This window comes from Anas acuta, chromosome 2, assembly GCF_963932015.1.
Source record: "Anas acuta chromosome 2, bAnaAcu1.1, whole genome shotgun sequence".
In the NCBI taxonomy this organism is placed as follows: Eukaryota; Metazoa; Chordata; class Aves; order Anseriformes; family Anatidae; genus Anas; species Anas acuta.
Genome location: NC_088980.1, coordinates 20,874,728 through 20,900,048, shown reverse-complemented (window position 1 = coordinate 20,900,048; position 25,321 = coordinate 20,874,728). Strand labels below are relative to the sequence as shown.

Below are 25,321 nucleotides of genomic sequence, written 5' to 3'. Positions count from 1 at the left end.
TCTATTTTGCCAAAAATATTTTGCTTTACATGAATTTAAATGTTCAAAGTAATTAAACTGAATCACATTTTTTTTGTAGATAAATATATACAGCTTACACTTTTACTAGATACCTGGTCACATGTATTTTGTTTCATATCCAATTTCAAATAAAGAATTAATTACTTATATTCCTATCATATTGTTCAGATACAAGATTTGCTGTCAACTTTAATTACAGGTTTTTCCAAATTAATAACATCAAGTATTATCAGTTTCATATGAGAATATTAAATTGCTGTTTGTTTGCTTTTAGGTAACAGATATGATGCAGAAAGCATTATTTGATTTTTTAAAACATAGATTCGAAGGGCGGTAAGTACTTTGCATTGCAAATTTACTGGAGTTCAGGTTCTACTTAGGCACTAATTAGTTTTTAAGAAACAATGGCGTATGTACCCTTTGTTTGGAGAGTGGAGTACTTTTTGTTGCTGTTATATCAGTCAAGGGAAGGGATTATCCCATTGTCCCATGCTACTCTGCGCTGGTGCTGCCTCACCTCAAGTACTGCATGCAGTTTTTAGCACCACAATATAAGAACATAAAACTATTAGAGAGTATCCAAAGGAGGGCTGCACAGATGGTAAATTGTCTAGAGGGGAAGATTTATGAGGAGCAGCTGAGGGCCCTGGGTTTGTTCAGTCCTGAGCAGAGCAGGCTGAGGGGAGGCCTCATGGCGACCTGCAGCTCCCTCACAAGGGGAGCGGAGGGGCAGGCGCTGAGCTCTGCTCTCTGGGGACAGCGACAGGACCCGAGGGAACGGCATGGAGCTGGGACAGGGGAGGGTCAGGCCAGGGGTTAGGGAAAGGTTCTGCACCCAGAGGGTGGTCGGGCACTAGGACAGGCTCCCCAGGGATGTGGACACGGCACTGAGACTGCCAGAGTTCAAGAAGCATTTGGACAGTGCTCTCAGACACGTGGTCTGGTTTTTGGGTGGTCCTGTGTGGAGCCAGAAGTTGGACTAAAGGATCCTTGTGGTTCCCTTCCAACTCAGAATGTTCTATTCTGTATTCTATCACTTATCAGGTGATTCTATGATATATCTCAAAAGATATTAAAATGACCTTAAAAAGTTGTTAACAGATCTTAAAATGAAAAAAAAAAAAGTCATTTTTTACTGATAACTCTTTGTTTAATACTGCATAATTGAGTTTGAAAAAGGGGATTTTTTTCCCTATAGCAGGTAGGAAGGAAAAAAAATGGAAAATTTGGTACTGTTCATCAATTAGCAAATAAAGATAACTAACCAGTAGCACAGGCAACATGCTGGATTTCATTTTAAGGCTAATGGGATTATCTGTGAGGAGCTGTGCCAGAAATAGCACTTGATTATGTTTTTAGCTTAAGTTAAATCATGCCTAAATTTTCAAAATAAAGTTGCTGATCAGTATTTTGAAAATAATTCTGCTTTTTTGCATTAACATCTGGCTTTGTTATGTTTTATAGGGCTTTAGGAAAAATATACACATGTTGAACTCATTGGGACATGACTTTTGGTTACATTTCAGCTGAATAGCATTTGAGTGTGCTTTCTAGAGAGGAGCTCTCCCTGTTCTTAGCAAATCCACTTCCTCCTTTTAAATTGCAAATAAAATCATACAAGGAAGAACAAGGGAATACCATCAGTCTGATATAACCCTCAGCACTGGAAAAACGTGACCTCTAAACCTCATTAGACCAGAGTTTAAAGGGGAATTTAGAAAAAGGGTGTATTTTGACCCTGGAAAGCAAAACAAACTGGGTTAATCATTTTCCTAGGAAGAAGAATATCCAGAAGGTTATGTACCAGGTCTGCACAAACAGCTGGAAGTAACCACTTTTTTCTTGGCTTATGTTTTCTCCTAAACACAAAACTGAGCTTACTAGAGATAGTTAGCCCAGAGTTTTCATTTGCTTCCTCACTACTGTGGTTTGCTTCTCTGTGTTGCAGTCTCCATTTTTAGGAGGCCAGCATATTTCTTGATCTTTCTGGAAAAATAGGTAGCTCTTGCACTCAGTTTAAAAAACAAAATACATGCTAGTAAACTGAACAATAAAGATCAGAGTTGCATGGCTGTATTAGTTTGCCTGTGGAGCTTTACCTTCACCTATTAACTCTGCATATCCCTACATTTCTTATACATATGGTTGAGGTAAGCCGGGTTGTAAATCTTTGAAAAGATTTAATCAAAATGAGGGAAACAAGAAAGCAGACTATTTAGTCAGAGATAAATTACATCTCCTTTCAGTGAATGGGGAGTTTTAGAGCCCTGAAGCTCTGTAGAGTTGATGCTGGGCACGCTGGGTGCAAGGTCTCACCACAGCAAGCCTGGAGTCCCCAGGGAGGACAAGTGCGTCTTCTACAGCATGTCTCTGCCCTGCCCATGCCTCCACTCTTGCAGATCCATGTAGCTTTGCAATCCATGATCAAAATGCAGTAGCATTTTGGTGCTATGCAGAAGGGAGGGTGTCTTTGCAATAGTTCTTGTAACAATAGTAGTTAAATAAAATATCTTATTTTTTGTTTTCTTTGTTCAAAGCATACTGTAGCAATGAGAACTTGTTTTCCTTTAGTATTAGACATCTTCTAATGTTAGACAAATCTCTTTTCTCCCCACAAGTTAAATAACGTTGTTCTATTTTGTTTTATTTCTGCAGTATATCAATTACACGAGTCACAGCAGACATCTCGCTTGCCAAACGCTCAGTATTAAATAACCCCAGTAAGCATGCGATAATAGAGCGATCTAACACGAGATCAAGCTTAGGTAAGTAAATGATGCTATCTAACAAGTGGCTGTATAGTGCACTACTCTCAATTCATACGTGTAAGCTAAAAATAGCCTTCTCTCTGCTGTGAAACAATCATGGTTCTTGTATTTCAGAAATCCTGGCTCTGGAAGTCATTTTTAAATCATTACCAGATAAACTTCATGTAGTGCTGATTTTGATTTATCCTGCTTATGTTCACTTTTCATGTTTGTTCTTTGCCTTGGTGGGAAGAAGTAACTGTCCGTAAGCTAAATAAAATTTAAGCAGATGTTCTTCTGGTTATATAGAAGTGACAGTATCAGAATGTCTCAAACTATATAGATGTTATTGATTTTATGCATTATCTCTTTGGTGAGGTTCCAAGTAGTGATATCTACTGATATCTTAGACCTGAAAAAAAAGTGTTGAAGTACACATTTTAGGATTTCTTTTTAAGAGACAAAGATAGGGCTTTCTTTACAAGACTGTATTTCTCTTAGAAGCTTTTGAGAGAAATTAATTTCTCCTGGACACTGCATCATGTTTTGAAATCTTATAATATTGTGGAACAGGAAACAGTATCATTCAGCCTTCCGAATGTGTTCCTTATCATGTCTTATAACAGAATTTCTGAGCACATCTGAGCATCGACTATTTCACATTTGCATAAAATAACTGTCTTTTATATAATGTAGTTTTCTGCCTTACAAAGTTTGACTTCCCTTTCTTGAAGGCATATTTCAGAAAACCCTTGTTTTCAGCTATGTGAATCTTCACTTAGAAATAATCTGATGGCTTCCATGTTTGTCTTGAGTGTTTTCAAATATAAAATGTACTGTAATGTAACAATATAATGAATATCTTTATATGCAAGAATATTCTTTAGTGTGAATTTCAATTTTGTGTCCAAAGCCTGTTAAACAGTGTAGTAAAATGATGAAGTGCTACTGTATTTTATTAATAGAATTGAAAATTAGTAATAAAGATGGAGGTTGCCTAGTCATGAAACATGAGCAGAAAGCATGGGGATTAATTTCCCAGACTGAACATCAAAGCATGAGGTTACACTGCTGTACAAATATATGCAGTAATAAAAAGAATATCATCTACTCCCCATGCTAAAATATTTTCATACATGTAAAATAGAAAATAGCTATCACTGTTCACCTTTATCTCATGTAAAACCGCACCTTAAGTCTATCAACATCTTAGAGTTATTTAAGATGAAAGTGCTGACAGAATCTCAGTTGGAAACATCCAAAACATGGCTGATTATGTATAAATGTTTATAGGCAGGTATGTCTGTCTATTTGTTGTAACTGATACCTGTTATTATTAGCCAATATTTCCTGCTATAGATCTGTTTTTCAGTTGCTTATAACTGTTCTAAAATTTAACTGATTTATAAAATTGTTTTAAATTATCTTGGGAAATACTAGATCAACCAGGTCACTTTTAACATAGTAGGACAAAAATTAATTTTACCTATGTTAAAAAATTCTCAAAACCTTTTATTTCAGAAGCTCCCATACTCCCATACACTTAATAATCTAGCAAGGTTTTGAAATTTGTGAGCTGAAATGTACTCCAGTTATGTGCTCCTGGGTATTTTTATGAAAATAATGAGAAACCATGACCAAGTTCCTATAAGCATTAGTAGAAGCTGCAGTTAATGCATGCCAAGCTTTGTATCTGGATTACTTAAAGACTTGGCTCCTGCTGGACAAGGTCCGGCGATGATGCTGAGCAGAATCTGCCCCCAGCAGATAGGATTAGGGCAGAAAAACACAATGAAACAAGAAGGTACTTGGGTTTAAGCTTTCATTATCTACTGTGCTGTGCAGAATGGAGCAAAAAGATGCTTAATTTAAAGGTGTTCAACTGAAGTAGTAGGGAGAAAGAAAAGCAAGAGGTGAGACATTGTTACAGAAAAGGTTGGAGTTACCGTGTAGGAGCTAGGAAGGTTGAAGCTGCTGGTGAAGCACTCCTAGGGGCTGTGCTCCAGACTTGGGGGAAACCATGGGAAGAGCAAAACCAGTCAGGAAGGAAGCCAGAATGGGAAATGATGATGGCGGGGCAGTGGATTGGGAGGAAAACTAAGATAGGATAAAATAACTGGAGTCAGAAAATAGAACTGTTTTGGTAAGTCAGTGGGAAAACCCTTGTGCAAGGGAAAAAAAAAAAAAAAAAAAGGGAAAGAAAATAAAAAAAGAAAAAAAGAAAATACAAGGAGTGTTACAGTCTGTTCCCTTTGTTCCCTTGCTTGCTGCAATGTACATCAAGGTAGAATTAGAATCAGAATCCAAAAGTATCATTGTAGCCTGTCTTTAGGTGGCCTGTTCTAGCAGTGGTTCACAAAGAATATGACAGCATATCACTGCTGTGAGTGCTTAGCTGGCTCAGGTAGCAGAGGTGAGTGGCAATCTCATACCAAGCAGTGGAATTTTTATTTTCAGTTTACGTCATGAATCTGCTATACTTGTAAGTCACCAAAAATCCATTACGAGAACATTATTAGATTTTCAAATTAAAGTTGTGCAAAATAAAGCTTAGGAAGCAATAGTATGAAGGTTAACTATTCAGCTTAATACCACGACTTATGTAGTCTGCAGTTTAGTCTTTGGTTGTGTGTTTATGGTCTAGTTTTCCATCAGTTCTCTGCCTTAGTTTTTCTTTTTTTTTCTGAAAAATGTACAAATTTGTAATGGGGAAACCGGAACTGCTCAGAAACAAGTCAGCAACTGTTTCACTTCCTATTAAGTTTGTATAATACATAGGGCAAAAAACTTCAGAAAGGCAAAGGAAGGTCTTTAAAAGTACAATAGGGCATTTTCTATTTAAGTTTATGGCAGGCCAGAAAATACTGATTTGAACAAAAACACTTGTGGTGGTATATCTGCTAGTTTTGACAGAGAAGATTTGTTGGAACCAAGGTAAAAATATTTTCATAAAGAGGAATATTCATCATCACCCATCTTCTACATTCAAAACAGCTCATACCCCAGTAATTAAAACATTTTTGAGCTATACAACACCCAGAGTGTTCTGCTGCATCTGGTGTGGAAGAGGGATCACAATTTCAGTGTTAAGTATACTGAGCACTGATCTCTCTCTTTTTGTTCAGCAAGCATTGATTCTTTGTTCAAAAACGGGACTGCTCCAGTGGGAGAGGTCTGCTGCCTATAACCCAGTAGTCTATAAGCTACAGCACAATGTGCCATGAGCATCTGTTTTGAATTTCAGCAGCCTGCACTCCTCACCCAGGGCCTACAAGTAGCTCTGTGGCACCACTGAGGGCTTGGCTCTGGAGGTGGCACCTTGTAAAGCTCATCAAGGGAGCTCAGAGCATTCTGTGCTTGCATCGTGGTGACCACCCATGCCTAGAGCCAGGCTTGGTGCTGATGGAGGCTGGAGGAAGGTGCAGGGGAAGGGGCATCCTCTTGGTCCCCTTCCTGATGGGCCTCTTTGCTGCACCAATGGCAATTTGGGCTCACCAAGTCGGAGGTGAGATGCAGTGTACAAGGAGTGGAAAGGGAGGCTCTTTTTTGACCAAACTAGCAATAGTGGCTCATGCTGTTTCTGATACAGAGTTTCTCATATGGCATTGGACTGGTTGTTTACAGGCTCTTTATAGATGGCAATTCCCACCCCCGACCCCTGTACCTTTCTGCATTCCTCAAGCATGATTTATAGAGGTACTAAGTATTGTGGCTACAACTGAGATTTGGGCTTTGAACACATCAAAAGATAATGTGTGTCATCAAAATCATCATTTTACACGGTAGCATACTGATTTTAAAAATGCAGATGGAAACCAGGCAGTATTTTATGAGCTGCTGGGGCTACTGTTGGGTACCTTGCCAAATACCAGGTTTATGATGCTATGTTCCCCAGAAGTCCTCTTACTTAAGACTTTCCCTGCAGTCATTCAGCTGGGGAGATATTCTTTTCATGCCCTACCTAGCTCAAAGAAGTTTTTTCTTCTCTCAGGTCAGTACTGATGTCATGTGCTGACAGTACACAGTAGCATCAGGAATGTCCCGAGTCTTAGTACTGACTTTTAAAAGAAGCTTCAAGGTTATGTTCCATTTTGGAAGAAAGAATCCCCGGAACTCAGAGTTTCCTGTAGGATGGCTTCCATCTTCCTAGTTTGAAGTTAATTTTTAATATAGTAATTACTCTGAAGAATCAGGTACTGTGTTTCCAAAATTGAACCCCACTCCCCACCCCTGAAATGAGTGATAATATGGTTATTTTCTGACATCCAATTTTATATCTGGAAAATAGAAATAATTCCAGATTTTCACTGAACTGGGATGCTTTATTGGATTTTATTGGAGCAGTGAAATACCACCACAGTAAGTTCCATAAGCTAGCTTACAAACAAGTTATTCTTTCAATTTTCAGAGAAGTGTTTGAACAATGTGCTCTAAATGAGACATGTAACACACATTTGACGATGAAGGGGAAGTAAATGATTCAATAGCTGTTTATCAGTTGACCGTGTATGGAGTTGTGTGCTGGTTAAAACAGTAGCCTTACAGAAATGTTACTATGTGTTCTTGAGAATGTTGTCTTATATTACACACCACAAAAGGTTTGATTTAAGACAGCTATCTTGTCGTTTCCTAATTTCTAAGTGTTAGCTTTGCAGCCAATATATATGCAACACATATTAATACATATAAATATGCTCTGTACCAGTACATATTACTAAAAGTATCTCAGTAAATATATTATTAAAAACATCAGTCATAAATAAATCATTAAGTCAGGACTCAGGTTACCTTAGTTCTTTTCTAGTATCTGCTACAGGTCTGCTGATGGGTTCTGGGAAGTAAGTTTTTTCCACCTATATGTTCCCTTTTGTAATATAAGAATAATAGGGCTGGTTTTTTTCCAAGTTACCTCAAGAAAAAGACAGAATTTTTGCAAACACTGTATTTGTGGCTGTTTTTGTTCAGTATGTCTCCAATGACTTAATTCTGGTCTGAATGTATAGAAATAATATTTATTGCAATGAAATTTGATCTTGCTAATGAAGAAAGAGTTGGGATGGGCTTGCTCTGAATGGGGGCTGCTGGCTCCATGGCTATGGGACAAGAGGAAACCCATGTGCCTATTTCCACATCCAGTATAATTTAAAAATGTCTTTGTGTTATGGCAAATGCAGCTTCCCAGAACTGTTCTGTATTCATTCAGATCCCTTCCAGTTTCAATGGGAAGTGTTCGCTTTCTCACCCACCTTTATGTAGCTCAACAGTTAAGTTGACTAATTTTTGGCTAAATTATGCTCACATTTGTGAGCAGCTGTTGTAACTGCAGCAGAGAAGGCTATTTTGTAGACCTTTGAAAATATATCCTTTTTTTTTTTTTAATGTAAGTATTATTTTAATATATAGCTCTTGTTCTAGAAATGAATGAATATGGTACAGAGGTAATGTGCTTAATACATCAATACCAAATACAGTTGCCTGAGAATTCAATGAGCACCTCTTACCATATCCCCCAGTATAGGTTTGCAGTATGGTGCATATTGTTCATAAATGTTCACAGCACAGTGAACAGCTGAGTGAGTTGCCACTATTTGGAACTGATTTAATAAATAAAACAATTAATTTCAAGGAGGCATACACAAACAACATGGTAATGAGGAGTAGGAATTAGCATGAGGAACCGTCTTCACAGGATTATAGGGAAGTCTCAATGGACTTAATTGACACCTGTTGACTGAAAGTTTGCTTCTATAAAGTAATCAGGTAAAAATACACCTGAGGATTTGATTCATTGGAAACCAAGGCTACCGTTAAATATTTATGATTCTCTGAGTATTCTATTGTAAAGTTAATGTCTCCAAGAATCTTATTAAAACATAATGACTGACTCAAAGATTTAGTAGGAAAATACAGTTTTATTCCTCTCCTATATGAATGCTTGTTCTGTACGTTAAAGGGAAATGTTTGCTTGTCAATATTGCTATCTCTGTAACATGTGAAATGCTAGAATTAAATTTAAGGAAAGGGCAATTGGTTCATTTCTTTAAAAGAGCATAAGAAATCTATTATTTTTAAAAAGACTTTACTCTCTTAGCAGGTACAGTAGATGGTTCAATCTCATTCACCTGAAAAGCAGTCCCAATTGGCTTAGTTAAATTTCCATATGTGTACATGCCATTTGCAGAACTGCTGAACCAGCTTTGTGTTTTTGCTGCATTTCTTTGTCAAAATGGTCCAAATCTTTTTCTTCTTGTTTCTGTGTATGTTACACTTGTTATAACCTTGCCTCATGCTGTATGCTTTGTACAAGAACCTGATTGTCTTGGCTTTTTCCATTCTTTGCTTCATTAATGCTCTCCCTTTCCAGATGTTTTGGGTATGTATACAAGCTTGCAAATTACTTTTCCTGCTGTTTTGTGTTCAATGCTTTATTGTACCTCACAAAACCACTTGTGTTTCTAGTAAAAGACTCACTGATAGACAAAAGCCAGTGCTGTACTGTGTTGCTAAATTTGTTTTTGTTTTATCCAAAAATTCTTCATTAATAAATTCTAAAAATAAAGATGAGATTGACAAGTAAACACTTAAAGATTAGGTTTTCCACTGTAAATTTCTAAGGTGTCTGTACCTAATCTGCATATTCTAACACACATACGTGAATGCTGATCTAAGATGTCATTGTGTGTATAGTAAATAGATTGCAGTCCAAAGGCTGTAAATCTGTTTATTTACTATTGTACCTAACCGTATGCACATATGCCATAAGGCATTATATGCACCTAGTTTGCATGTTCACTAGAGTGTGTCCTTTGGAAATTTGTCTCAAGACAAATATAAAGCTCCCATTCACATCATTTCATTGATATTGCAGAGTTTTGTCTTCTGGAAATGAAACATAAATGCTTGAAGAAATAGTAATGGATTATCAGTGCAAATTTCAGCCTTGTATTTTTAGTTTCTTGATGTCTATGAAAAAAAAAACAACAGTTCAATATTTGAAACTATGGTAACAGTTTACACACGCCTTGTGTATATATGATAATATTGTTTTGTATTCTCCATGTTTGATGATTTAATGACAGGTGTTATATATATGATGTTTTTAGTAAATACTGCCCTGATAATAGTGGGGTTGGGAGGGAAGCCTAAAACAGTGCTAGTTAAACCTCAGAAGACTCCTTCCCTACTTACAGAGGACATGGAACACAAATGCAAAAATTTGTCTAAGGATGTATTAGTCTAAGGGAATCTAATATCGTTCAAAGAAAAAAAAAGTGTTAAATTTGTTAAGGAAAATTTTGTTTGTGTCTTTATAATGTATCTTAAAAATAGCTGGGATGAAGGTCTAGAAGTATCAGCTGAAGGCATTAAATCCTCAGATTTGGTAAAGTAATATGCTAAACCGCAAGCTGCTTTGAGCCAGAAGAAGCCACAAGCCTTTGGGTTTTCCTGGGGACAGGGCTACACTTCTTTTAACGGAGGGGTGGGAAAGAGTGGCATGAAGATCCTACACTTCTTATAATTTATATGTCTGAATACGCCTTATATGTCTGAACATGCTCATCCATCCTTCTGGGCCAGCCCTGTTGTTTTTTTTGCTTTGTTTTAACATTTAATATCTGTGTTTCTCTAATGAATTCTCCAGTTAGTTTTGTGACAGAACTTTGATGCTCACTTTTCTACTATTCTAACTTACAAATGCTTTTCTTGATACAGTGTTGGCAAAGTATTTTAATGAAATTTTCTGCATGCTTCCAAAGGACATAAGAGAAAAAAAAAATCTTGATTTCTGTAAATTAGAGAGAGCTCTCAGCAGTATGTCACTATTTTCCTATGGTATTGCATTGAAATACATATGATTGATAACTGTAGTGAAACAAAGCATGTTTTAGAGACAAAGCAGTATAGTAATGCAAGAATATTCTTAAGGTCATAGGTATGTCTGTAATAACTAAGGTACCTGGGTAGGTGAATTAAATATTTTTAATAAGCTATTTGTTTGCTTCCCTCAAAACTTTTCACACCAGGAGTTTGTATTGATCCAGTATTTTTTCTTTCTCCTAGGCTTATGGAACTGGTAAAAAGTTGGTGTCTGTGCCCAAGAGTAAGGGTTTAGGTTGTTCTACCAGAATGCAAAGAAGTCTTGGTTCCTTTCTGTTCATCTCTGCTAACAGAGATATGAGCTCATAACTCCCATCCCCATGACAGGGCTATGATCACCTTTATGAAGGTTGTCAGTTGCTCCTGCTGAGTCTTATGCACTTCGCATAATAATTTAACTTTCCCTGGAGAAAGGACTGGAATCCAGGTCCTCCCACTCTAAGCATCAGGCTACAAAGTTGGTATCTCTCCCACTCAGTGAATGCATAAATTTTTTAAGAGCAGTGTAGCATCAGCAGAGGAGGTTGAATAGCCATCAGTGGGGTGGCTCCCCATCCTATCTGGGAGGAAGACTGCATGTTTTTATTTATGTCTATTCTGAATAAAACAACAAACCTAGGGACCACTTACTTAGTGTCTATAGACCATATCTGTAAGCCAAGTAATGAGGCATGGTGCAGAAATATCCCAGTTAGTGGCAGCCTGATATGGCCACATCTATCATGATCAACGAGGAGACACTTGCTTGGTCTTCTGAGCAAAATAAATGTTGGACTGGTTCCTTGCAGTCTTTACTACCCCATGTACTCGCTAACAGAGTGTAGGGGAGCTTAGTGATGGGTACACAGCCCCTTCTGAGCACCTGCAGTTGTGCCAGAGTCATTTCCATGCAGCTTTCCCCCGTGTTCAGTGTGTTGTGTCCATTTATCTTTCTGCTGTCATCCACTGATTTCAAGCTCCTTTGTTCATAGGCCACTAAACTTTACTTCCAGTTCAATCTTGGCAAAAGAATCATCATTCCATGAATGCTTTTGTTCATGCTGAGCCTCAGCAAACAGAAAGCAGAAAGCCCCGTTTTCCTGCAGCACCTTTCCTGGTGGCTTCCCAGATGTGAGCGCCCAGCGAAGCAGTAGCAGATGCCCGGTCTTGCTGCTGCTCCTCTCCCTTCTGCATTGGGCCTTGCAGCAACTCCGGCTCTTGGGCATGAGTAATGCACACAGCCACTTCCCTGAAGTACAGTCATCCACCTTCCCACCCCCACCCTTTTTTATGAAACATGCTGGTGGTTAAGGACTTAGTAGACACCAGGGAAATGTAACTGTATTCACAAAAAATTCTTTTATGTCAGAAGTCACATTAAAACACCTGTAGTCCAAGTATCTTCTGTCCCATTGCCTGAAGACTCAGCTAGAGTGGTTATTCCCTCTTACTTGCTTACATTCCCATCTAAGACTTTTTCCTTCTTAGCTGGCTATGCTAAGGGGGCACAGAAGCTGCCTAGCCTTGCTACCAGTGTGGGCCAGGAGATCGAGGGGAGCTGAGTGGTGAAAGATATTAATGGAGATGGGAAGCTGCTAACCTATTACTGTGCTGGTGAAGATCCACACTGTCACTGTTCTTTGGTCTCAGCTCTCTATTTTAACTACCAGTGACATTTATGTTTCATGAAAATTAAGCTTCTTTGCTTACTTTGGTCAAAAGTCAGAGAGAAAATCTGTGTTAAGTATCTTGTTGGGAAGGAATCTTCAGAGGTACAGAATTTGCTTTCTGAGAGATGTGACAAAAGAAAGATGGAAAATAAAAAACCTAAAAAGAGAAGCTATTAGTACTTTAGTAGTTGCAGCCATCTTACATGTAGTGAAAAGGTGGAATACAAGGAAGATTTTAAGAAAAATGCAGGCATCTCCAGAAGCTGGAGAAGTACTCCAAGGGACAGGTGATCAGGACCAATTTGGCAACACTCTTAGCATTTTTTCCATCCATTCTTGGTTTGAGAGGTTGAAGCACAACATGTTAGTTCAGCAGCCATGCAGTGTAGGTCCTTGAACTTTTCTTTTATACCGGAGTTGAGAAATATAAATACTGAAGTGCTCTTTAGTTGATGGAGAAGATATCTCTCCACCTCAAGACTCAGGTGGAAACTATTAGTTCATAGGACCACAGTTACCTGCAATTATTGCCCTGAGTATGCTTCACAAAAGAAGATAGTGAGGCATCCTCTGCCCTAGCAAAGGGTTTATTCAAAAAGTATAGCAGGAAATCTAGTATACAGGGATGTATCCAACTGACAGAAAATTGCTTCCAGCAGTGTAGCAAATGCTACTTCTCCAGCCAAAATTATGATACACTGGAAAAAGGCTGGATTTTGCTGGTACAATTTGTCTTGAACAAGTGTTTTCAGCAGTCTGGAATGGTCTTAAAAATGATGCATTAGTTGTTATTATTATATTGACTGAAGTGTTGAGCCTGGTTTGAAATTGCAGGAAGGCAATTCAAACTCATCATCAGAACAGTATGACAAATTGTCTCTGATCTATTTATTCTAGTTGCCACTTGGACTTTAATTAGGGATAGACTATTGACTATCTTCTACTAAATCACAGAGACAATGGTATTGAATCATTCCAACAATATTTATATGCAATGAAGTTGCAGAAAATGTTACCGTGAGTATGCCAAGAACCATCAGAAGTCCTGTCTTCAAAAATGTTGGCCTCATTCAGACAGCAGCTGGGCCATAGTGCTTTTATTGACAAGCAGGAAAGCAAGCAACAATGCTGTCTGTACCAGAACACCACGCACATCTCACAATCTTCTCTGCTGTAAAAGACTGATGGGCATATACACAGCTACAACTGAAGATGGATGGAGGTGATCTCTAACAGATCCAATACAATGTAAACCTCCTCCAGTAGAGAACATCATATATAGATTTTTTGGTGGCCATTCAAGTTACTATTTAGTTTATAAAACAATCATAGTAGTCATCTATTGACTTGGAGCAAAAGACTCAGCTAAATGGAGACTAGCTGATCTTTCTTGGAGACTTTGCAATCTTATCATGATGCCTACTTTATTCAGTTTCTGTTCTAAGAAAACAAAAATTAATCTCCTAATGCCCTTGAAAGGGACATCTGTCTTTGGAGAGAGAGATGCTTCTTTTGTGAATGGCTCTTCAGGTAGCCAGACCAGGTAGGTTGTATTTTCCAGCAAATAATGCTTGCCACCAGCACAATAGATAGCATGCTAATAGTGTAGTTTAAATAAAATCTCTAATAAGTAAGTATTTGATAGCTTTTGCTGACATTGTCTGTTGAGTATCTTCTAATATTTACTTTAAACTATATAGGTATCAAATATGGTTTTGGTTCATGGAGTGTGCACAGTCTTATAAGGAGAACCCATATGAATTACAATCTTGTTGAGTTCACATAGACATGTGAAAATCACCGAACTTGTTTAATTTCTTAGCAGACATACGAAGATAGAAGTAGAGATAATGGCAAGAGTTGAGCAGGAAGATGTCATTTCATTTCAAGAATTATTTTGCTATTTAATCATTTAGTTTTGTTTCCCTTGGAAATTAAGCCAGTTTCTACATCACTTGTGAAAGTGGACACAGTATATCTGCCATGGAGAGGTTTCCTCTGGAAGCTACTCCCATAAGGCAGGGTGCTAGTGAGCTGGAAGCATGAGTTAGTAGAAGACAAGATGATTTTCTGTGAGAAAATCACCTTTCCAGAAATCATAGGGTTGTGAAGTTGATACTGTAGTATAAGTTACATTATTGATTTATTTGTTCTTAAAAGTGTTTTACATGTGCTAACCAAATATTTAATCTGGCACCATACGGAGGCCAGTATGTGAAGGAAACCCTGTTTTCTGGAGCTTTGGTAAGTTGAAGTAAATGGAAAAAGAGAAGCTTCTGCTGACATAGACACCTCAGTACAATTTACAGCTTATCCTGGGCACTCCAGTTTGAGCAAATTTATTGCTGTGTGGAATTAATGCCTGAAATGAAATTATGTACATGTAGAGAATTAATGGCATGTGAACAGCAGGTGTACTTACCCCATTTTTTCCTGTGTACATACGTGGGGTCATACAGGAACATGTTAACAGTGTCTCTCCAGGTTGGAATCACACAAAGTGGTGGAGGCTGAGGGCAGGGAGTATCCCTTCCCTCAAAGGAAGCAAACTGGGCAAAATGCTCTTGCTAATGGTGCCATAGCGTTTCCCTAGCGTGCCAGTGACATGGGTGGTTAATGGCTACTGCCACCCTCCTCATGCCTCGGTGGAGCAACACATCAACCTACCCCAGTTTTTACATTTCTTACTACTAACTGCCTTTTAACATTTCCATAACTCTAATTCTCTACTTATCTGCAGCTGAAGTTCAAAGTGAAATTGAGCGGATTTTTGAATTAGCAAGGACACTGCAGTTGGTAGTGCTTGATGCTGATACCATTAATCACCCAGCACAACTGAGTAAAACCTCTCTGGCGCCCATTATAGTATATGTAAAGATTTCTTCTCCTAAGGTAAATATTTTTTCTGATATTTGTGCTGTGTTCTTTTTGTTTTGCATCATTAAATGCAGATGGTCATATGTCCTTACTAAAGTTCAAAGAGTTATATGTTGCTATTACTTTCCTTTGAATAGTAAAATATTATTAATCAACAAATATCTTAGGTGTTGGGTTACCAAAAACCATTTTGGACAAGATGCTGTAGCTCCAATCTGTTTGTAGTTTGGGATCATGCTGTATGTGTTCCTCTGTCCTTTAGTATCAACCATGTAAATAGTGCTAACAGTTTGTTCAATCAAAATAATAAAGAAAGGAAAGAAAGATTTTAACATACTGAGTATCAGAATGATTGGTGAACTCTTAACACCTCCTGGTTATGTACTTTCATTCTCCAAAAAAAACCTACACAGGCCTTGTGAAGAGGTATTTGGAAGAGAAGATCAAATGGTTGGAAGATGGAAAAGGAAAGCAATTAAAGAGTTTCAAATTAGAGACAGACGACAATAGACACAGCAGAGGAGAACAGGAAGGGACCTTTTTACTGTTGATAACAGAAAATTAAATGCTGGGGAGTATGTGAACATTAGCTTGTCCTGCATGTAAGCAGCATGAGAGATGCTCCTGAAGCCAGCAAATGAAGAATTTGATCTGCTCAAGTGGACAGCTAAAAGCATGAACATTTTGAGTGGCTATAGATGTACATTAAGTCCAAAGCTCTTCACAGGCCACTGACTGAAAAAAAACTTTCTAAAAATTAGTGGGAGAAGGATCAAACGGATCAAACCTTTTTCTTTTTGTCTCCTCTACCAACATACTTTTGTTAATGTCTTATTTTCCACAGGTTTTACAGAGGTTAATAAAATCTCGAGGGAAATCTCAGGCCAAACACCTTAATGTTCAGATGGTGGCAGCTGATAAACTGGCACAGTGTCCTCCTGTGAGTTATGTTAATTTATGTCTTGTTCAGTTGAGAACATCTGATTCCTGTTTAAAGGTGCCTTTACTTTCAGGCATTTAATTATGTAATTTCTGGGAATGTTTGCCCCCTTCTGGCCATATTTCACTATTGCTTTTTTGCGGAATGCCTCCTGACTGGGTTCTTCACAAGGGTACAGGGAAAAAAAACACTCATTGTCATAGTTACTAGGATGTGTGCTGAACACATACACTGGTAGAACAAAACGAGTTTTTGTTTTACCTTTTCCTTTTTTTTTTTTTTTTTTGGGTGGTGGTGGTGATGGTATTTGTCTGAAAATGGACTAATGATCTCTTGATGACTGTGCAGTTTAGGATAAGGCAGGTGGTTTGAGTAGCTCTCTGTGCATATGTTACCACAGCTCATCACTGCTTATGTTCTTGGTCGCAATTTAGGCAAAGACCTCTGGGGTACCATGTAGCTGAGAAGCTCTGTGGTTCTTCTGTTGATGTGCATTTATGCAAATTCTCTCAACTTCCACATATAAAGTGAAGGTGATGAGACCCCAGATGTGTGCAAAATGTGGCAAGCATTGTTATCTGCATACTCAGCTCCCAAGAGTATGTTAAGAACACAGAATATTCAATTCAATTGAAGTTCAGTTCAATTGCAGATGTGGAAATTTCATCATTTAAGTTCAAGCATCTCCGTTAAGAGACTAATCTCCTCAGCTCTTCAAGAAGGCAATGAACAATGCTAGAAACATGCATAAGGTCTCAGAGATGCTTTCAGGAGAACTTCCGTCTCCCTGACCAGGGAGGAAACTCTCCTCCTAACTGTAGATGGTTGTAACTAATCTTACACATAATATTTGCATGGAACTTGGAAACTAGATGCTCTTTCTTAATCCAGTTTATTATTATTATAAGTTATTTGTCTCAGTTTGCCTTCATTTTGACTGAGTTATTCTAGGTGTGGAGGTTGAATTCCTTTTCTTCACATTCCATTTTGTTCCAGTAGCTTTGAAGGTTTAATATTCAATAATAAAATTATTTAATATTAAAAAATTCAATTAATATTTTTTTCTGAATATTTGAGTTTTAAAATTTGTTCAAGCAGCTTTTTCCCATCTTTATTGACTATTGGTGCTACTAAGTGGAAGTCATGAGGAATTGCTTTGGCAAGTATAACATTAGCAGTAGTTATGATTGCTGTCCTTTGTATCACTTGCACAAAAAAAAAAGGTGAAATATCTTAACACAAGTGTTATAAATGTGGTTCATTTTTGATGAATGGAGAGTGTGATAATCAATGTCTCTAGCTGATCTCCCTTAATCAGGTGGTTATTCTCACTAAAACCTTTCCTTTGTTAGGAAATGTTCGATGTAATTCTTGATGAGAACCAGCTGGAAGATGCTTGTGAGCACCTTGCTGACTATTTGGAAGCCTACTGGAAGGCCACACATCCACCTAGCAGCAATCCTCCTAACCAGCTTCTCACTCGCACACTTGCAACAGCTACTCTTCCTATTAGTCCAGGTTCAAATATTAATTTACAGGTACAGTTTTTATGCCATCTCTTCTTTTTTTATCCCTATCAACTTCCCCTTCCAAAGCACAGTGTTGGTCTGATACTAGAATATGCTGAATACGTCTTGCAGCTGGTGATAGAGAAAGTAGTTCTTCAGAAGACGATTGCCCATTTTTTGTATAAAAGCCAAACACAAGCACATTATGGTTACCACTGCTATATTCACAGTAGCATGTGTTAGCATATTGACTAGTGGGCTGTTTTTGATGCCAAAGGCTAAGCAAACTTGATTGAAAACATATTGTGATTTGAAGTGGAATACTTAAGGTTTCATTGTGCCCAGAATGCCACTGTTCCTGCAACGTGTACCAGCCACAAGCATTTTTATAACTGGTTGTATGGAATCTAGTCATAGTAATGAAACTGGGCTAATGCTATGCATGTTCCTGCCTCTGGTAAATCTCTAACTGATAGGCACGCTATCTCTACTAGGCAAATTCCAGCCCCAGAGGCCCTCCGTGACAAACTGGCTTAAGTACAGAGCAGATTCACAAAGGGTAGGGGGAATCTCTGCTTATCAGTTGTACAGTTGTAGAGGTTGAAAATGGCTAACTGAGTTAGTGAAGTCTCAAGGTCAAGGTGGCCCTCCCAGTGTTTCGTTTGCTCTTTTATTCATTGGCCATTGCTATGAAAAGTGTCTATTTCCTTCAAGCCAAACTCTGACATAAAACCAGAGTCCTGCTGCATATTGCATGGACAGACCTCGAGAGGCAGTCTTCTCTGAACCCACAAGCTGGGAAATTCATTTTTTTCTCACCTCCACACTGACCTGCCTGTTGTCATTGGACATAGTGTCCTCTCTCTTCTCTCTCAACGTTTGCTTTATTTAATCATATCAAGATATTCAGCATAAAGAGAGCCTTTCCTCTGTATATGTGTTGCATGACTTGAAATGAGGACTTTAAAGATGCTACTTCATTATAAACAGTGAGTGATGCCTTGAGGTCGAGATTACAGTGGAAATTAAAATGCATCTGTTCCAGCTCCAAGAATGTCTTATTATATCTAAATTTCCACCTAAGTAACAAATTTACACCAAAATTGTGTACCTATATATTAGAATTCATGATTTTGGCTAAGAAAAATATGTCCTTTTAGAAAATGAAGGAACAAAACAAGTCTCTGCACCCAAACTGATATGCTGAACATTTGTTTGTTTGTTTATTTTAATCCCTCTTTGTTGTTATGGTCTTGCAAAACAATTGTGTGTATGTTGAAGAATTTATTTCCCATTAGAAGGCCACAGACTTATCAGGTTCTCTCTTTCATGAGGAATATTGCTTTACCAACCTTACAGGGTATCTTCTGCTTTCAGAAGCAGTTGCAAGAAAAGAGAGACTGTAAGCTGTAGCTCATTTCTGCCTTTTTTTCTGTCCTCAGAGCTGAAACACCCTGAAAAAATTGTGAGCTGGAAGAATTTCTGAGTATGAAATTCAGTGTCATTGTGTGCAGACTTGCTAGATAAACTTCCTTTGCTTTGTAGATCTGTTAATTATTTTGCTCAAGATTTTTGTCTTTTGGGTGTGGATTTATAATTCACTTACTCATAATATTAACCAGCTGCCCTGGAGGAGTTATACAGAGGTTAATAACACCTTTTTGAATGTTGTGTTATCTGTATCTCCTTACAAATTAACAACTTTTTATTTTAAAGACTAAAAACAAGAGTGTACTTGTAGCTTCACGGTTTGTTAATCCAAAAGGCCTGTTAATCCAAAAGTGTGGAGCAATGGGGGTCCCTTGTGGAATGTAGAACTTAATGTTCCTTTTGTTTCATTTTCCTATGACACACCTTCAGCTGACATCTCAAACCTGCCTATGTCAAGGTCTTGGAATAGAGTGGGTTTACAGTAGCTGAAACCATTCTCTCAATAATGTTGAGACCCTCTAGTAGGAGAATTTAAAGTGTATGCCTTGTACTATTTTTATGAACTTCTCTAGAGAGAAAAACCTTGCCACCAGCCATTTGGACTGGTAGGCCCACATCTGCACTGGAAAGCATTCTCCTCTGGGTCCAATGTGGCACCCCTTTGCCATGAGATGTAATTGTTTTTTGTATTTTTGATAGACCCAGGTCTATATTGTAATGACAGATTTGTGTTGCCAGCTGCCAGAGTGGTATTTTTGTAGCACAATGCTGACAGTGTGCGTTGCATGGCATGAGGTGCTTGAGGAATGCGCTGGTAAACACCATATCCCACCTGCCTATCTGATGGGCTGCACTTTGGAGCAAAGTGTCCTGATAACTGACGTCTGTTCTCAGATTTCCTTTTGTAGGGAAATAGCTGGCGAATTCCAAAAAGGAGACTGGGATCAAGCGCATGGTGTAGGTGATTAGGGGCCCTCCGGATGGAAATAGAGAACAAGTCTAATTGAGTGTGTGGACACAGACTTTTCTCTCTCATTTCAGCGCTGTTTAGGCTTCTTTTTAAGAACCCCTACTTCTTTGCAATTACAACCTGAATAACAAAACGAGTTTATCTCAAACTTTCTCCATTTTAGGTGAAAACCTTATGAGATTGGGCCATGAAATTTCTGCACTGCAAAATCTAATCCAGTTCAGAGCCCTAATTTGTCTGTGAACCACAAAGCCAGATCTTAATCCATACTCAAACTGTACCAGTTCAGTGTCCCTGTAATACTTAGTTTCAATGAATTTGCCTATAAATGCCAGTAGCCCCAACACTATTCTGCACTTGCAGGGTAGTAAGAGTATTGGTTCTAAATGTATTGACTGTGCTCCTGCTCACAGCTCATTATAGCAGAGGAGTGGCATCTGAGTTTCTAAACCAGCATTCTATTCAAAGCAGGTTCAGATCTTGCATTTGTTCTCAAACCACAGCAATGACAGATTTTATTAGTCACAATTGTATAGAGGTGCCTACATATTCGGCATTTGGCCATATGAGAATTAAAGGGTTTTCATGTGTGTATCCAGTTTGTGTGTCTTAAAAAGTCATGGTTACAAACTAATAAAAATGTGTTTACACATCCAAAGCAGACATTGCTTTACTCTTTAGCCTTTCACTTGATTCCATTTATAGTTCACCTCCACAGAATCAATTCAATTCACCTTGAACACATCTACTAATGTTTACAATTACTACGTTCTTTTTCTAGCAAATCGCAATCATCCTGGTAATCATAAAAACAAGAACAAAAAACCTGTATCGCCATTTCTGGCACCTTGTTCTCATATATGCTGTTTGTTTCAAACGAGGAACACATGGAGCAGCGCAGCTAGTTACTAGTTACTGGGAAGTTTACAGTACAAAATACTGTCTGAGAAATGAGACTGTGTCAAATTTCTGATTTGAAATATGTTGCTTTTGATAAAATCCTGATAAAATACAATTTTTTTCCTGTCCAATTTCCTGTAATTTTACTTGTTGGGTTGCTAGGAAACCCACCTGCCAGAATCTGTGGCTGAAGGACAACATTTCTTCCTTCTACCAGCTCTTTTCCACAACATACAAAAACAGAAAATACGTCTGTGAGCTGCCTTAGAGGCAATCTTATTTTCAGAGATACGAACATACAAGGACAAACTTTAGACTAACTTTGGTAACTACAGTGCAGTCTCACAAACAAATGACTGTATAACTCCGTTAAAACCAAGTTTTAATTTTGTGCCAGTAGCAATGATTTTGTCTTGAAGTTCTTAAGCTAATGTGAGAAGGGTAATTCAATTTCACCATAAACTATTTAAGATTTGGCAATTAAACTTGAAAAACCTTTGGCTGTGGTTTGGGAATAAAAGTGGGTTAATGTAATGAAACCCCAAATTGAGTTAAATAATGCCACTTGTTCATTTTGCAGTGATTTCAAAGCATTATGCTGGCGAAGAGTAGGTTTGATATTACCTGGTAATTTTTATTTTAGTTTTTTAATAGCAGTGGTGTGTTAGGAAGTTCTTTAGGTGATAATATCACTGTCCTTCTGCTTTCCTTGGCAATGGTTTGTATTTTTGGACTCTTAAAATTATGAAGTTAATATTTTAATTTTTCATTACTATGAGGAAATCAAATTATTGCTGAGAAAAACAGGAGGTCAGTGATATTATTAGTATCATAATACAAACTTTATTGATTCCAGATCCGATTGCATTTGTATCTTTAAAAAAAAAAAAAAAAAAAAAAAAAGAGAGAGAGAGAGAAAGAAGCTACTATAAAAGAGCCAAGGTTTTGTACTTTGGTTCTCTTCCGGAGTCTCCTAAGCCCTTTGTAATCGCTTTCCCTTAGTGTCTGTTTCCAAGCAGGCATTTGTAAACTCTAAACTGATATGTGCCCTCTCCTGGCATGATGTGTCTTTAATTTTTCTGCAGTTTGTCCTGCTTCTGCATGCTCTCTTTTTGTCTGGATAGCAATTACGGCTAACTGACACAGTCAAAACACAGGTGACGAGTCAGTGTCACAGACACTGCGTGCCACCCTCCTTTCTGATTAGAGTGAAAAGAATTGTTTGTATTATAATACTGAATTTTCAGTAAAAGTTGAATTCAAATGTTTTTCTTTTATAGTTTAGATCCAAAGTGGAGTGTTGTGTACTTAAATTTCATTTGTTTCTTGATGCTTTCTAGTTTATTATGGTATTGGGGAAAGTTTTAAAATGTATACTCACGTATGTGAACTCATTGGTGGTTGTGACAGCAGGGATCTCAAGGAGACCAGAGGAATGACCATTCAGTCCCTGAACGCAGCGGTTCACAAATTGAAGAGGAAGCACGGGTTGAACCCATCAAGAAATCCCAGCATCGCTCTTCAACCCAACACCATAACCATCGCAGTGGTGTTAGAGGCCTTTCTAGGCAAGAAACTTTTGACTCAGAAACACAAGATAGCAGAGATTCAGCTTACATAGAGCCAAAGGAGGACTACTCACACGAGCATGGTGACCACTATGATTCTCACAGGGATCACAATCACAGAGACGAGTCCCATGGGAGCAGTGATCACAGACATAGAGAATCAAGGCATCGCTCAAAGGAGAGGGACCGGGAGCAGGACCACAATGAATGCAACAAACAACGTAGTCGTCATAAATCGAGGGACCAATATTGTGACAAGGATGGAGAAGTGATATCTAAAAAACGTAACGACGCAGGAGAATGGAACAGGGATGTTTACATCCGTCAGTAACTTTTGCCTCTGGCACTCTTGTGTTTCTTTGAAGTCTTGTAACAATGCCCCTTGAAAATATCTTTGGGTTGTTCATTGCAGAACATATGGTATCCTTCTGTATGCTGATTTGTATTGCTGTTGCTTGCATAGCAATAGCATGAAATAGAATATTCATATACTTATTTTTTTGGTTAGTGCTATATGAATTAGCGTAGTACAACTGCAGAGTTCCTGATGTTGTACTATGCTGTTTTTCAAGCTGTTTTTTGGTAGCTGCCACTTGAACAATATCTGTTGCCATCAAGGTGTTGTTAGTGTTTTTTAAAAAAGAAAAAGGTACATTTGATGTTTAATAACTTCCCGTGTATTCAGCAAGCAAGAATCAGCACATAAAAATCTAAAACTTTTTGTCTGCTCTGATTTTTAATTTGTAATGCACTTGATTTGCATATTGATTTAAAAGCCACTGTCTGTTGCTTGTACCTCTGGTGGTCTCCATTTGAGGACGGAATTCAGTCTTGCCTTACACACAGGGGATCATAAAGTCAAAATCAATTTTCTATGTATTGGTACTGTGTACTGTATATACAGTTTATAAATGTTCTTTCTGCCGACACCTTCTTACTATATAAGTTTGATCACACTGTTTTAGAGTCCTAATGCCAAGTCAGCAGATTTGCTTTTGAATTACTGGCAACTGGAACTAGCCTCATTTAGGAAATCTGTAACAGTGTTCAATCTAAATACTTTTTTCTTCTGTAGCAGAAAGCTTATACTTCTGTAAATACAAATGAGTGCTTGAGACAGAGGATCTAACCCACTCTTATACATTATGCTGTCCTTGCAAACCCAACTTTGCATTTTAAATTTTTGGTAAAGATAACTAATTTACCACTATATATATAATTATTCTTCTCCGTACAGGTCACAAAATTGCAATGGACACAACCTAATTTTTGTTCTGTTTTCAGAATAATAGAGAGCACACGTGATGGAGGCGTGTACATGATTGGGTGGGAAATGGATGGGCAAATGTGTGCATGTGCACATTAGGCAGCAAAGTGTGAAAATCTACTGAAGAAAACAAAGGTTACTCAAAAGCCCAACGTGTTTGTTTCTTCACTCTATTGTTGATTTAAAAATCCAAATTGCAGTCAGGGAGTATGAGGGAGTTTACTGACCCAGGTAATTGAGAAAGCATAAATCTGCTGGCTCTTGTTCAGACTTCAAGAGAGTAAAAACAGGCAAATGTTACTGTGAGTGTTTCACTGGAAATGTAAAATCTTTGTGTTTTAGAGTATTTGTTTTAGTAAGAAAAGTTTACACAGCTTGTGGAGAATTATTTTGTTGGAAAATAAATTTTTGTAGCTTCTCCACTTTTTCTACACTTGCCAATTCCTCTGCATTCCCACTTTGCAGCCAGCTCACTGCTTTGTGCTGCCAGTGAGAGCTTAGAAAAACGTGACAAAGTACTCTGTTGCGAGCTTACTAGAGAAAATGCATTGAAATCAAAAGGAGTGAAAACAGTTTGTTTTGCATTGAACACCTGTTGCACTGGTAAGTGGGGGGAAATTCATAATTATCATTGGCTACAGGTTCCATACCCTTGCCTAGTGTAAAGGCTGTTCTGCATCACGTATAGTCTTTGTAGTAATTGTATGAATGAAATACTTTTTGTATTTCACTGTAAATATCACATTATATAAAGACTGTAGTGGGATAATAATTCATTTAGCTGGAATTTCTTTTTATTTATTATTTTAATTCTGGGAATATCAGCATTGCCTGATTTTTGAATATCATTTTAGTGAAATGGAGGTGCATGCTTTCTCTAGCATCCAAGCAGTTCAGTTTGACTCTCTTACACATACCTTGCTCTCCCTCATGCTTTATATGCATTTTTTACAACTCAAGAGTATGAAATTCTGCTGTCAGATATCTTGACGTTTCTGCTAGTGCTGCTGACCGTTGTGGTTATTCAAGAGTAGTAGTTGGTTCAAAGCATGAACTGTGGGGAACACAAGGGTGTATTTTCTAGAAAGAAAATTCTCAGCATTTCTCTAAACATCTAAATGACTTTGTAGACAAAGGAAGCATAGGTAAGTAGACCTGTTGTATTACTCAATGGATATATAAGAATATATAAAAAGTGGCTTTTGATATGAGGGAATTGTCAGGGTATCAGTGGAGAAAAACATTGAGTTTGTTATTTGAATCATATCAGATCATATTTTAATGCAAAAAAAATATATTGTCTTGCTTTCTATATAGCCTGGCTTTAGGTATTTTACCAGCTTCAGAAACTGCTGTTGCTCCCTACAACTGTTACACAACAGTTTTGTCTTGCAAGAAGTGATGTATAGATTCCACTACAATACCTTGAATGTTTTTTTGTTCTTTTCTTTTTTAAAATTTGCTACAGGAGGTATTAATTTCCCACCTTTCTTAAATTATTTTGAAGGAATGTTTGGCAGAATTCCAAAGCACTGAACAGTATATTAAAACCATGGATTAAGGTA

General features: G+C 37.8%; 1 protein-coding gene across 10 annotated transcripts in view; it reads left to right on the top strand.

Annotated features, from left to right (window-relative positions):
* Positions 1 to 24,178, top strand: part of CACNB2 (calcium voltage-gated channel auxiliary subunit beta 2) — a 241,378-nt gene extending 217,200 nt beyond the window's left edge. For 6 of the 10 annotated variants that reach the window (XM_068673797.1, XM_068673795.1, XM_068673802.1 and 3 more), the window contains 6 exons: positions 296 to 354; positions 2,677 to 2,786; positions 15,036 to 15,187; positions 16,017 to 16,112; positions 17,465 to 17,650; positions 22,332 to 24,178. In XM_068673797.1, the coding sequence (XP_068529898.1) occupies positions 296 to 354; positions 2,677 to 2,786; positions 15,036 to 15,187; positions 16,017 to 16,112; positions 17,465 to 17,650; positions 22,332 to 22,820 (1,092 nt within the window). In that variant the 3' untranslated portion in view covers positions 22,821 to 24,178. The remainder of the gene's footprint in view (positions 1 to 295; positions 355 to 2,676; positions 2,787 to 15,035; positions 15,188 to 16,016; positions 16,113 to 17,464; positions 17,651 to 22,331) is intronic. The other 4 variants (XM_068673798.1, XM_068673796.1, XM_068673805.1 and 1 more) reach the window with 1 other exon arrangement.
* The last annotated feature ends 1,143 nt before the right edge of the window (positions 24,179 to 25,321 follow it).